The sequence below is a fragment of the Sapajus apella genome, unplaced genomic scaffold, assembly GCF_009761245.1.
Source record: "Sapajus apella isolate SASKATOON/1434 unplaced genomic scaffold, GSC_monkey_1.0 scaffold74, whole genome shotgun sequence".
Classification (NCBI taxonomy): domain Eukaryota; kingdom Metazoa; phylum Chordata; class Mammalia; order Primates; family Cebidae; genus Sapajus; species Sapajus apella.
Window position 1 is genome coordinate 4744931 of NW_022437014.1, and position 12524 is coordinate 4757454.

Genomic DNA, 12524 nt, shown 5'->3' on the forward strand with positions numbered 1-12524 from the left:
GGAAAATTTCCATACTCTGACATGAGCAGTTTTGAAGGGTATAGTCACACACACACACACACACACACACACACAGACACACACAGACACACACTCACACACCCTTTTTGTAAATTAAAACATTCTCATTTTGTTTGTCTGATTTTTCTTAGGATCAGATCAGCGTTATGCATCTGCAGCCAGTGAGCTGCCCAGGTGATGATGTGTCCTTTTCAGAGTGCCACCACTAGAAGCATGCAATGTTCTTTTCTCTAATTGGTCATGTTGATTTTGATCTCTTAGTCAAGGTGTTATCTAATTTATCCACTGTTCTGCTTTTTTCTCTCCCTTGGTCTGTGAGGAGGCACTGTGAGATCATGTAAATACTGTGCTTTTTATTAAAATTTTTCTTTTTGCCTAGATTTAACATCCATTGATGATTCTTGCCAGATTTGATCTTTACTGTGGTGGTTGCAAAATAATTATTTTCCAACTCTAGCCCTCCTTCCAGTCAGTTCTTGGCATTCTACAACAAGCAAGAGACTTCCTTTCTCTCCCATTTGTTTCTTTGCTTATCTGTTGTCTCTATGGCCTCATGAATTTTTCCCCAGTGTTTTATAATTCATGACTGAATTTAATTATTTTGGTGCTCAAACTGCCCTTTCTCTGCTTCCTGCCAAGACTGAGGGTTTGTAGTCAAATTGTATCTGTAGATTACTTGGATTAGTTCTCGCAAAAGTCGGAAAACCATATAAAGAAATACACTCATGTTGTTTTCATCCATATCCCTTCCACCTCTTTCCCACATACGCCAGTCCTTAGAGATACTTGTTTTCTTATTTATCCTCCCTGTTTTTTATTTTCTCTTTTTTCTTACACGAAAGATAGCACATTTTCTTTGGTACACATGCTCTTTTGTACTTTGCTTTTTTTCACTTCAGAAAATCTCCTGGAATTTACCGCACACCAGTTAGCAGAGATTGTCTTCAGTTTTTTGTTTTTGTTTTTGTTTTAACAGCTGCATAGCACTGCACTGTGTGTGTGCTGTGTATATTCCATAGTTATTCAGCCAATCTCCTCTGCTTGGACATTCAGGTAGCCTCCAGTATGCTGCAGTAGCAAATAATCTTATGCTGAATAATACATATGTACATATCTTAATATTGTTAGGATTGTTTGGTTGAAGTACAAATGCATGTTGTTTTGTTAGATATTGCCATGGGAATTGTGCCTTTTTGTAAAAAACCATTTCCACTAGTAATATATGAGAGTGTATTTCCGTAGAATGCATTGACAACTTTTTGAATTTTTGTCAGTCTGATGAGTGAACAGTAAGTGCTGTATTAATTTTAATTAAACGTCTTTTAATATCGTCAAGGCCCATGTTTATATCTTTTTATGAATTGTCTGTTCATGTCTTCTGCCCATTTTTCTATAGAATTTTGACCATTTTTCTTCAGTTTTTAAAAGTTCTTCATAAATTAGGAATATTAACCTTTAATCTGTGACATGCCTTGTGAATATTTATTCTAGTTTGTCATATGTTTTGACTTTTTTATGGTGCTTTTTGTCATGTATATTTTTAATTATATAGTCAAGTGTATTTTTTTTCTGGATTTCAAGTCATAGTTAATGTCTTCCCTTACACTGAGACGAAAATGGAATTTATTCATTTTCTTCTAGTACTTGTACAGTTTTATTTTTTACATTAAGATCTCCTATGTGTCTGGAGTTTATTCTTATATATGGTATGAGGAATGCATCTAATTATATATTTTTCCAAATAGCTATATGGTTATCCCAATACTGTTTATTAAAAAAACTCTTTGCTGATTTGAGATGACACCTTTATAATATTTTAATACATAATTAGGTCTGTTTCTGGACTGTTTATGTTGCTTCATCCATCTGTATATTCATGTGCCAGTTCATACTGTTTTAATTTTAAAGGCTTTGTAGTATGTTTTATTATCTCATGGGGCTAGTCCCCCTCAAAGCTATCTCTTTTCAGTATTTTCCTAGCTGTTCTTTTGTGTTCATTTTTCCATTTGAGAATTTCAGAGTCAGTGCACGTAGCTCTCTAAACAAAAGTGTTTTCTCTTGGTTCCCTTATATCCAAGCTTCTAAAAATACTGTTTAATATTGACTTTAATCCCTCTCCTTCATTTCATTCTTTAGTCCTCTCAAAGATTCCTTTGTCCATTGTGATCACATTAAATTTGTAAATTTGAATACAATTAAAGTAACTCTGCCCGATGTCAGTAAGTGATTCCTCTGCAGTGACTATGATTTATACAGATTAATATAAATTTTCCAATTTATCAGCCTTTTTTATTTTTGAGAAGCATTTTTTTTTTTTGGCAGAAGACAAAGTATCTAGAAGCAGTTGAAAAGCATTTTTCACATATTTGTGAAATAATATAAGATTTCAAGTACTGACCAGTGTTCAATTTTTATTTTAGATTTCCATGGTGTCAGTAATTCATATTCCTGATAGGACTTATAAACTATCCTGCAGAATATTGTATCAATATTTACTCTTGGCTCAAGGTCAATTTCATGATCTTAAGGTAAGTTGTACTCTGTAGTCTTTTGTTTACAGAGTATCAAAGAATGGCCATTTATGAAGAGGTGATTTTTTTTCACTTAGTAATTATAGAAGATAACTGTCCTTTGCAATTGGATTTGCTAGCTCATAAATGTTGAGCAGCTGTTATGACCCCCAGTTTTAAAGAGTAATTGTTATTTATAATAATCTTCAAACTTATTTCTTTGATTTTCAGCAACTTTTCATGTCTGCAAATAATAATTTCACTCCCTCCAACAATTCCTCTTCAGAAGAAAAAAACACAGACAGAACTTTGTTGGAAAAGGCGGGGCTCTCTGAAAGTGAAGCTGAGCCATCGGAGGAGAACAGCAAGGACTGTGTTGTTTGCCAGAATGGGACTGTGAACTGGGTGCTCTTACCATGCAGACACACATGCCTATGTGACGGCTGTGTGAAGTATTTTCAGCAGTGCCCAATGTGCAGGCAGTTTGTTCAGGAATCTTTTGCACTTTGCAGTCAAAAAGAGCAAGATAAAGACAAACTGAAGACTCTTTGAAGACATTGTAACACTGAAAAGTACACTTTCTATTAAAGATGCAGAAATATATGATCTTGGAACTCATCATAACATGGAATCTACAGTATTGACCATCAATGAAAATTCTATTTTAATTTCATATTTCTATGGTACCTGGATGATAAAAATTAATTATTCCCTTCTGCTTAGTGAATACTGGAATCTATCTGTGTTGATACATAAAAATTCATTCAACTCTTGAGAAGAATATAAGAGTTTGGCCTTTTATTAGCTAGATTTCCTATCATGTTAATTAGAAAAAATCATTCTAAAAGGCAATTCATTGAAAATTTGGGGAGGTTAAAGTCTTAAGATTCCTACTACCTTTGATGTAATCTGGAGTGTAATTAAGAAAAAACTTAATTCTACTTAAAGTAATTAATTGTGTGTTCCCCAGTTTATGCAAAGGAGTTGGAATGAACTGCTTTAAATATTTTCCTGAAATACCAGTTTTTATAAATATCCATCTGTTCGATTTCTAATGTCCCTTATCATAGATACATAAATACAAGTCATAGTTTTTAAGTATAGGTTCTTAAATCATAAATACAAAGTATAATTCTTGACTGTTTTCAGTGTATCATAAAATGATACTTATCTACAGGAGGCAGATATATAAAATTTGGATAATAAGATTTTTTGGGTAATTTATTAAATTGATAGTAAGTATGATTAGATTAGCAGAATGTGATCTTCCAGGGAAGATCTGTAAAACCTTTAATGCCTTACCTTAGATTTCTGCCTGCACAGCAAATCCATCCAAAACTGGGTGGGGACAGTGTGGGGGTGGGCGCAGGCAGGCGTGTTATAGAGCTAGAAGAATCACTAAAAGAAACAAATAACTATTTTTTCTAGTGTATTTTTATTCCAAATAAACCCTGTATCTTTCTGAATAGTAAATTACTTTGTTCATCCATTGTTCTGTCTTTGTAAGAATTGAGAAACTTGTTAGGCAAAAAGATCCCACCCTCTTCTCTTTCCAAGATGACTAAAAGGAAAAGATAATCAGAGCTTTCCATGTTTTCAGTTAGAATTATCCTTAACCCACCAAGAAAGCAGATCATGGCAAATAAACTGTGAACTTCGGGGAGATTTTTCAAGCCTCTTTTTGTCCTGCTTGTATTAAGAATAATGCCTTTGCATCTGTATTTTTATATAATTTTATTCCAACCAGGTATAGCCCTCTGAAGAAGACATTACTCTCCATTTTATGAACCAAATCAAATGTTCATCTACATTCACTAGCTATGTAATAAATACCTTCTAGGAGCCAGATACTTGTTGAGAGTCTGGGCTACAAAGCATCAGGCAAGACTCCTGACGTCAGTATTTGAGTGTAAAAGTAGCATTGATGGCTAATTAGGAACACCCCCCACCACTACTGCCTGCTGGAAGTTCCTAAGACTCTGTTCCAACCCTGCCATTGGAAGCAGGGTAGTCCAAAGCCGCAGTCCCTGCTGCCTTTAACTAGCGGTATAAGAATCTTTAAAAGTCTCTTTGTCGTGTAAATTGGAGGAATATTCATATTCCATCCTAGCTATGCTGCCTCTCTAGATGTCTTTGTACCTTAACTGTCCTAGACACATAGTTGGTTTCTAGTCAGAAGTAGACTCCGCCAACCCTGCATTCTTATTCCATGTTTCATAACCTTTTTGTAGTAAAATATACATATATGTAATTTATCATTTTAACCATTTTTAAGTGTAAAGTCAGGTGACATTAATTACATTCCCATTGTTTGGCAACATTCATCAGTATCCAACTCAAGAATTTTTTCATCATCCCAAACTGAAACCCCCATACCCACTAAACAATAACTACCCATTCTCCCTCCTGCCAGCCTCTAGCAACTACCATTCTATTTTCTGTCACTATAAATTTGACTCATCTAGGTACTTCATGTAAGTGGAATCATACAATATCCTTTTGTGTCTGTCTAAACTTAGCATTTCTTTAACGTTCATCCATGTCATAGCTTACATCAGAATTTCATTCCTTTTGAGGCTGAATAATATTCCACTGGATGTGAATGCCACATTTTGTTAATTCATTTATCCATCATTTTCATAACTTAAAGATGACTTGCCTCTAGTTTTTGTTGGAGCTAAAGTAATTGTAAATATGAAGGATTTGGTAGGTTATTAAGTAAAAATAAGTACACTGATTCCGAGGGGCTTGTTGTCAGAATTTGCCAGTAGATGTGAATAGTGACATTTTGTGAGTACACCTATAAACTGATTTTATTTCAATGTATTATTAGGAAGATGAAATACTTGCTTTATATAGATGCTGTTTTTCAAAAGTAGCAGCTTTTGGAACCAGGACTACATCTAAGCAGACTTGACAGGTGAGTAGCCACCTCCTCTTTTGGTGACCCTTTCTTTCCAACTTAAAGGAGTTCATTGCAAAGCCATATAATTTAATTGCACCAGGCCTTCAATGCTTCTCAACAATCCTTTAGTTTGATGGACTCCCTGCTGAACTCCCACATAGCTATTTCAGACCTCTTCTACTTTTTTTTTTTTTTTTTTTTTTTTTGTGAGACAGAATTTTGCTCTTGTTGCCCAGGCTGTAGTGCAGCGGCACGTTCTCGGCTCACTGCAGACTTCAGTTCACTGCAGTCCCCGCCTCCTGGATTCAAGCGATTCTCCTGCCTCAGCCTCCCTAGTAGCTGGGATTACAGGTATTCGCCACCACGCCTGGCTAATTTTTTGTATTTTTAGTAGAGACGGCATTTCACCATGTTGGCCAGGGTGATCTCCATCTCTTGACCTCATGATCCACCCGCCTCGGCCTCCCAAAGTGCTGTGATTACAGGCGTGAGCCACCACGCCTGGCCCTCTTCAAGTTTTGTATCCTACCACTGTTATATCACCCTCAGTAAAGACCCTTCAAGACGTATATGGTGTGGAGGTTATGATGGACCCTGAAGTCAGATAACTTGGTTTGCATTTCAGCTCTGCCACTTAATGGCTGGTCACCTTGGAGAAGTTACTTACAGTTTCCTTGTCTATAAAATGATAATAGAATAAAACAAAAAAATAAAAAATAAAGTGATAATAGAGCCTGCCCACAGGCAGTTGAGAGTATTACACCCATGAATATGTGTAAAGTGCTTACACTGGTGATCTCCATAATAAGCCCCATGTGTGATGGGTTCTACTGTAATTTCTTTGCTTAGAAGTTCAAAATCAGTAGACATTTTTTTTTCTCTTTCCCCAAGAGAAGAGATGTATTATATCTCCTTTTGAGGCTAACACTTTACTTAGGTTCTTGATTTCATCCCTGCTTGTTCCCTGAACTGATTTAATTACTCATTTAATAACTAAACATAATTATTGAGGGCCAAAGACAGTATAAACCTTTGGTCATTGGGGATACAGGAAAGAATAAAATAGGCAAAACTGTTATATCACCCTTAATGATATAACAATTAGTAAAAGATAGATCAATTAGTAAAAGATACAGTATCAGGTGGAGGTGAGACCAATTAGTAAAAGATACAGTATCAGGTGGAGGAGATCAAAGCTGGGATGGGTAGATAGAGAATGTGAGGGACAGAGATTGGGTTACATTGTATTTGAAGGCCTCTAGGAATTTCAGTAGAGACCTGAGGGAGCTGGGTAGTAAGCCAGTTCACAGTGAAGAGGTCTTAATGACTGCAAGGCTGGGAGTTGCAGTGCTAAGACGGAGATGATTGAAAAAAGAGCAAGTTTGGAGGAAAAGAACAATTGTGTGTTTTTTTGATTGTTTGAGAAGCCCCGGCTGGAGTGCAGTGGCATGATCTTGGCTCACTGCAACCTCCACCTCCCGGGTCCTAGGTCAAGCAATTCTCCTGACTGTCTCCCAAGTAGCTGGGATTACAGGCGCACGCCCCCATGCACAGTAATTTTTGTATTTTTAATAGAGACAGGGTTTCGCCATGTTGGCCAGGCTGGTCTTGAACTCCCGACCTTGTGATCCACCACCTCAGCCTCCCAAAGTGCTGGAATTATAGGTGTGAGCCACTGCAACTGGCCTCAATTGTGTTTTTGTTAAGTTTTAGATGCCAGTTCGAAATCTAAGTAGAAATGTCAAATAAGCAGGTGAATATACTAATCTAGAATTCAGGAAAGAGGTCCAGGCTGAAGATATAAATTTGGGAGTCATTAGCATGGTATTTAAAGCCAAAAGACCAAGCGAGAGTGTCAAGGGAGTGAGCATAGGCATAGAAGTGGCCCACGGATTAACACTTGGGATACACCCACATTCAGGGATATGAGGGAAGGACCAATAGACTGAGGAGCAGATAGTGAGATAGGAGGAAAACTAGAAGAGTGGTCTTTACAGCAACTGGTTACTTCTTAACAAATTAATAATAATAATACAATGGTGTAAAACAACTACCATTTTATTGTGCTCAGAGATTCTGTGTTCAGGTATTGAGACAGATTATGGTGTAGATAGGCTTGTCTGGGACCGTACTTGGGAATACTCTAATGGCTAGTGGGGTGACCCAAAGGCCTGAGGGCTGGAATCACCTGAAAGCTTCTTTACTCAGGTATTTGGTGCCTGGGCTGTGACGATGAAAAGGCTGGGCTGAGCTAAGACAGCACATAGCCTTTACATGTGGCTTGGGCTTTATGACAGTCTGGTGGCTTTAGGGTAGTCACACTGCTTTAATGGAGGCCTGGGGCTCTAAGATCAAGTGTTTGCAGTGAACAAACCAAAAGCTGCATGGCCATTTTTGTCCTTTAAAAACAGCTTTGTGGAGATCTAATTTACATACCATACAATTCCCCTATTCAAATTGTACCATTCAATATTTTTCATGTGCTCACAGAATTTTAGAATCATCACCACAATAAATTTTGAACATTTCTATTAACGATCATCCCCAATCCCTCCATCCCCCCAGCCCTAGGCAAGCACTAATCTACTTTTTCTTTAAAGATTTGTCTATTCTGGATATTTCGTGGAATGGAATCAAATGTAGAATCATAAATTTAATCACACAATATAAGATTTTTGTGACTGGTTTCTTTCACTTAGCATGTTTTCAAGGTTCATCTATGTTGTAGTATGAATCAGTATTTTATTCCTTTTTATTGCTGGATGATACTTCATTGTGTAGCTATACCATATTGTATCTATCCATTCAGCATTTGATGGGCTTTTGGGGTTTTCCACTTCTGGGCTATTATGAATAATGCCATGAAGATTTAGGAACAAGTTTTGTTAAGAACATATGTTTCATTTCTCTGGGTATATACTGTTGGGAAGGAAAAGCTTTTAATCTATTTTTTAGATTCAGTCATTGGAGGCCTGCAAATTAAATTGCCAAAAGATAGATTAGCAAAAGAAAAGGCAAATTTTAATTACTTACAGACAGGAGTTCACAAAGGAATGTGACTCAAAGGGGTGATTATTTGGGGCTTATATATCGTCGTAAGAGGGGAAGGCAAGAGGGAGCAGGGCACTTGTAGGAAAACAATGACTTTCAGGAAAGATAAATGGGCCCTTAGAATACATGGGAGATACAGTTTCCGTGACAAACGTCTATTTAGGTGTGGTATGGAGGCGTCTTATCGCTGGTGATAATAGTTAATTTTCTCTGGTTGTTCCTGAGACGGAGTTTTATGACGATTGAGTTATTCTGAGTTCTTTTGGAAGACCCTCCTTTTAGGCAGATGAGAGATTTCAGGAACTCAAATATCTTCTGCTTAAAATAATTTTTATGTCACAGCAGCTGATTCCAGACCTATTCAATACCTACAAGTGGAATTACTGGCTCCTGTGGCAACTCTATGTTGAACTTTCTGAGGAACTGCCCAATTGTTTTCCAAAGCAGCTGTACCATTTTATATTCTTGCTGGCAATATATGAGGGTTCCAGTTTTTCCACATCCTCCCAAACTCTTGTTATTATCTTTTAATTATAGCTATCCTACCCTAGTGGAATAGGGCACCTATACCACTTCACTTCACACTTGAATACCCTTGAAGCAGTATAATTGTGTATTTTTAAAATTGTTGGTTTAAAAAAAAAACCCACAATAACAGAAGTTATAGTCTTACCCACTTTTTTTTTTGTTTGTTTTTGAGACGGAGTTTCGCTCTTGTTACCCAGGCTGGAGTGCAATGGCGCGATCTCGGCTCACCGCAACCTCTGCCTCCTGGGTTCAGGCAATTCTCCTGCCTCAGCCTCCTGAGTAGCTGGGATTACAGGCACACACCACCATGCCCAGCTAATTTTTTGTATTTTTAGTAGAGACGGGGTTTCACCATGCTGACGAGGATGGTCTCGATCTCTTGACCTCGTGATCCACCTGCCTCGGCCTCCCAAAGTGCTGGGATTACAGGCGTGAGCCACCGCGCCCGGCTTACCCACTTTTAAGTATACAATTCAGTAGTGTATTCACATTCTCATGCAATAGATCTTCAGAACTTTTTTGTCTTGCCAAACGAAAATTCTGTATCTGTTAACTCCCGATTTATGATATTGACTTGCATTTCCCTAATGGTTAATGGTATTGAACATCTTTTCATGTTTTTATTAATGGTTTGTATATCTAGTTAGTACTTTAACCCATTTTTAAATTAGGTAGTAACGATTCTCATTATTGAATTGTAAGAATTCTTCATATGTTCTAGACACAAGTTCCTTTTGGCATATGCTCTACAGATATTTCTCTCCCATTCTGTGAGCTATCTTTTCACTTTCTTGAGGTGTCCTTTGAAGCACAAAAGTTTTCAATGTTGATGAAATCCAACTTATCTATTATTTCTGTTGTTGCTTGTGTTTTGCGTGTCATATCTAAGAAGGCTTTGCCTAACTCAAGGTCTCAAAGATTTACACCTATTTTTTTATAAGGGTTTTTATAGTGTTAGCTTTTACATTTTGATCAATTTTGAGTTAATTTTTATATTTGGTGCGAGAAAGTGAATTCCACTTCATTCTTTTACGTGGTTATCTATCCCAGTACTGCTTATCAAAAAGACTACTCTTTCTTCATTGAATTGTCTTGGTACCCTTGTTGAACTGACTGTAAAATTGAAGGTTTATTTCTGGACTCTCAATTCTATTCTATTGATTTATATGGCTATGTTTATGCTAAGACTATTGTTTCTCACTTATAGAAGCTTTGTGGTAAGTTTTGAAATTGGTAAGCAAAAGTTCTCCAACTTTGTTCTTTTTTAAGATTGTTTTGGCTATGCTGGGTCCCTTGAATTTTAGTGTGAATTTTAGGATCAGCTTGTCAGTGTCTGAAAAAAAAAAAAAAGTCAACTGGGATTTTGATAGCAGTTACACTAAACCTTTAGATCAATTTGGGGAATATTGCCATATTAACAATATTAAGTCTTCCAATCTATGAATATGGGATATCTTTTTATTTTTTTTAGGTCTTCCTTAATGTTTTTAAAGAATGTTTTAAAGTTTTCAGAGTATAAGTTGTACTCATTTTATTGAATGTATTTCAAAGCACTTTATTCTTTTTGATGCTGTAAATAGAATTGTTTTGATTTCATTTTCAAGTTATTCATTACTGGTATATAGAAATACATTGATTTTTGATTTTTGGACATTGATACTGTACTCTTCAAATTTTAGAACTTGTTTATTAATTTTAATAGTTTTTTAGTGGATTCCTTCGATTTTCTATATACAAGATCATGTCATATGCAAGCAGAAGTAATTTTACTTCTTCCTTTCCAGTTTGAATGCCTTTTATTTGTTTTTCTTGCCTAATTTTCCTGGCTAGAACTTTCTGTCTAACTTTTGCTTTTAGTCTTCATTACCCTTAAATGTCAATTACACATGTCAAAGTTGAATAGACATGGGCAGAGCGGACATCCTTGTCATGTGCCTGATCTTAGGGAGCATGGGCCTTTATGACCTATTATTATTTCTATTGTACCCCATTAGTCAAGCAGTCACAAGCCCATACAGATTCAAGGAAAGCAGATACAGACTCCACGTCTTGATTAAAGAAGTAGAAATGAATTTACACCCATGTTTTAAAGCTATCACTATTGAGTTTCTTAGACACCAAGTGAAGAATGTATTTCAGAGAAGAGAGCGTGATCTATGTCAAATGATACCATTAGATTATGTGAGATATGAGAATTGGCCATTGGATTCAGCAACACAGAGGTCACGTGTGGCCTGGATAAGCTCAGTTTTGGTAATGTGTGTGGAGAAAACCCATTTGGAATGAAGTCAAGTGACTGGGGAGAGAAGAATTGCAGGCAGCAAATAGAATCAACTCTTTTGAGAATGTTGTTATAAGGAGGAACAGAGAAATGATGTGGTAACTGTCAATATGGGTTTACTAGCGTTTAAAGATGAGAGAAAATAACAGCATGTTTGAATGACCATGAGAACAAATCAGTGGAGAGGGAAAAAATGATAATGCTGGGATACTAAGAGCAATTGCAGGACTGATGTCCTTGAGAGAATAAAAGAATACTAGCCTATCTCCTTTCTCTTTATCTTCAGTCTAACTTATTTCCTTCTGCCTTAAATTATGCTAGATATTACCAGTACTAAAGAACTCCCCACCCCAACCTTGTGTCTCATTCCACCCTATGACTCCTATTTAGCTTCCATCCTATTACTATTTCTCTTAGCTCCAGACATCTGGAGAAAGTACAACAATGATTCCCCAGTGCTGGTACCTAACAGAATCACAACTCAGATCTTAGACATACTGAGTCAGAAGTTCCCCCGTAATTCTAATACTACTAAGTCTGGGATTCTCCGAACCCTACACTATGGCCATTTTTGTTTTCTTGTTTCTTATTCATGATGAATTATGCATCCTCTTTTATATTCTGACTATTTGACTTAAACTGAATTCCCAAGGGTGACCAGTAAGCCCCTGTTTATCCCATGCCATGACCTTTCCTTGCCATGGATGGCAGCCACTTCCTGCAATTGCTACTAGTGTTATACCTCAGTGTTTTCCTTTCGATTTTTCAGTTAACAACTCTTTGTGTTAATCTTTGATAAAATAATTGGTGTGTTTTTTTGTCTCCTGGCTGGATTTCAATCGATATAATTAGGTGTTATCTCCTATAATTCTGGCACAATTTCTTAAAGTAGGCAGAAAATTGAAACCAAATGAGGTTAAATAGCTCATATTACATAGCTACAAGGTGGCAGAGTTGGGATTTGAATCCAGTTTTGTTTTGCCTGAAGTTTGTGCTCTAACAACTAGTCATCTTCCTGCATTGCCGGAAAAACATGGTTTTTAAACATCCAACTGTAGGTACAATTTCCAAATTCTCTCATCATTTTTATTGCTTTTCTATAAGCTATTATTAGACTCAGCATTTCCCAAAATATATCCCAAGTGACAATAGTATGACAAGAAGACCTGTGAAATGTGGATTCTGGACTAAAGTCAGCTTAAGAATTGCTACACAGTGTACTCTTCCA

At 36.6% G+C, this 12524-nt stretch overlaps 1 protein-coding gene across 2 annotated transcripts in view; it reads left to right on the forward strand.

Annotated features, from left to right (window-relative positions):
- The window catches only part of CGRRF1 (cell growth regulator with ring finger domain 1), a 27774-nt gene extending 23570 nt beyond the window's left edge, over positions 1-4204 (forward strand). Inside the window, exons 5-6 of one of the 2 annotated variants that reach the window (XM_032251114.1) lie at positions 2442-2549; positions 2763-4204. In XM_032251114.1, the coding sequence (XP_032107005.1) occupies positions 2442-2549; positions 2763-3083 (429 nt within the window). In that variant the 3' untranslated portion in view covers positions 3084-4204. The remainder of the gene's footprint in view (positions 1-2441; positions 2550-2762) is intronic. The other variant, XM_032251115.1, reaches the window with a different exon arrangement.
- Positions 4205-12524: the final 8320 nt, after the last annotated feature.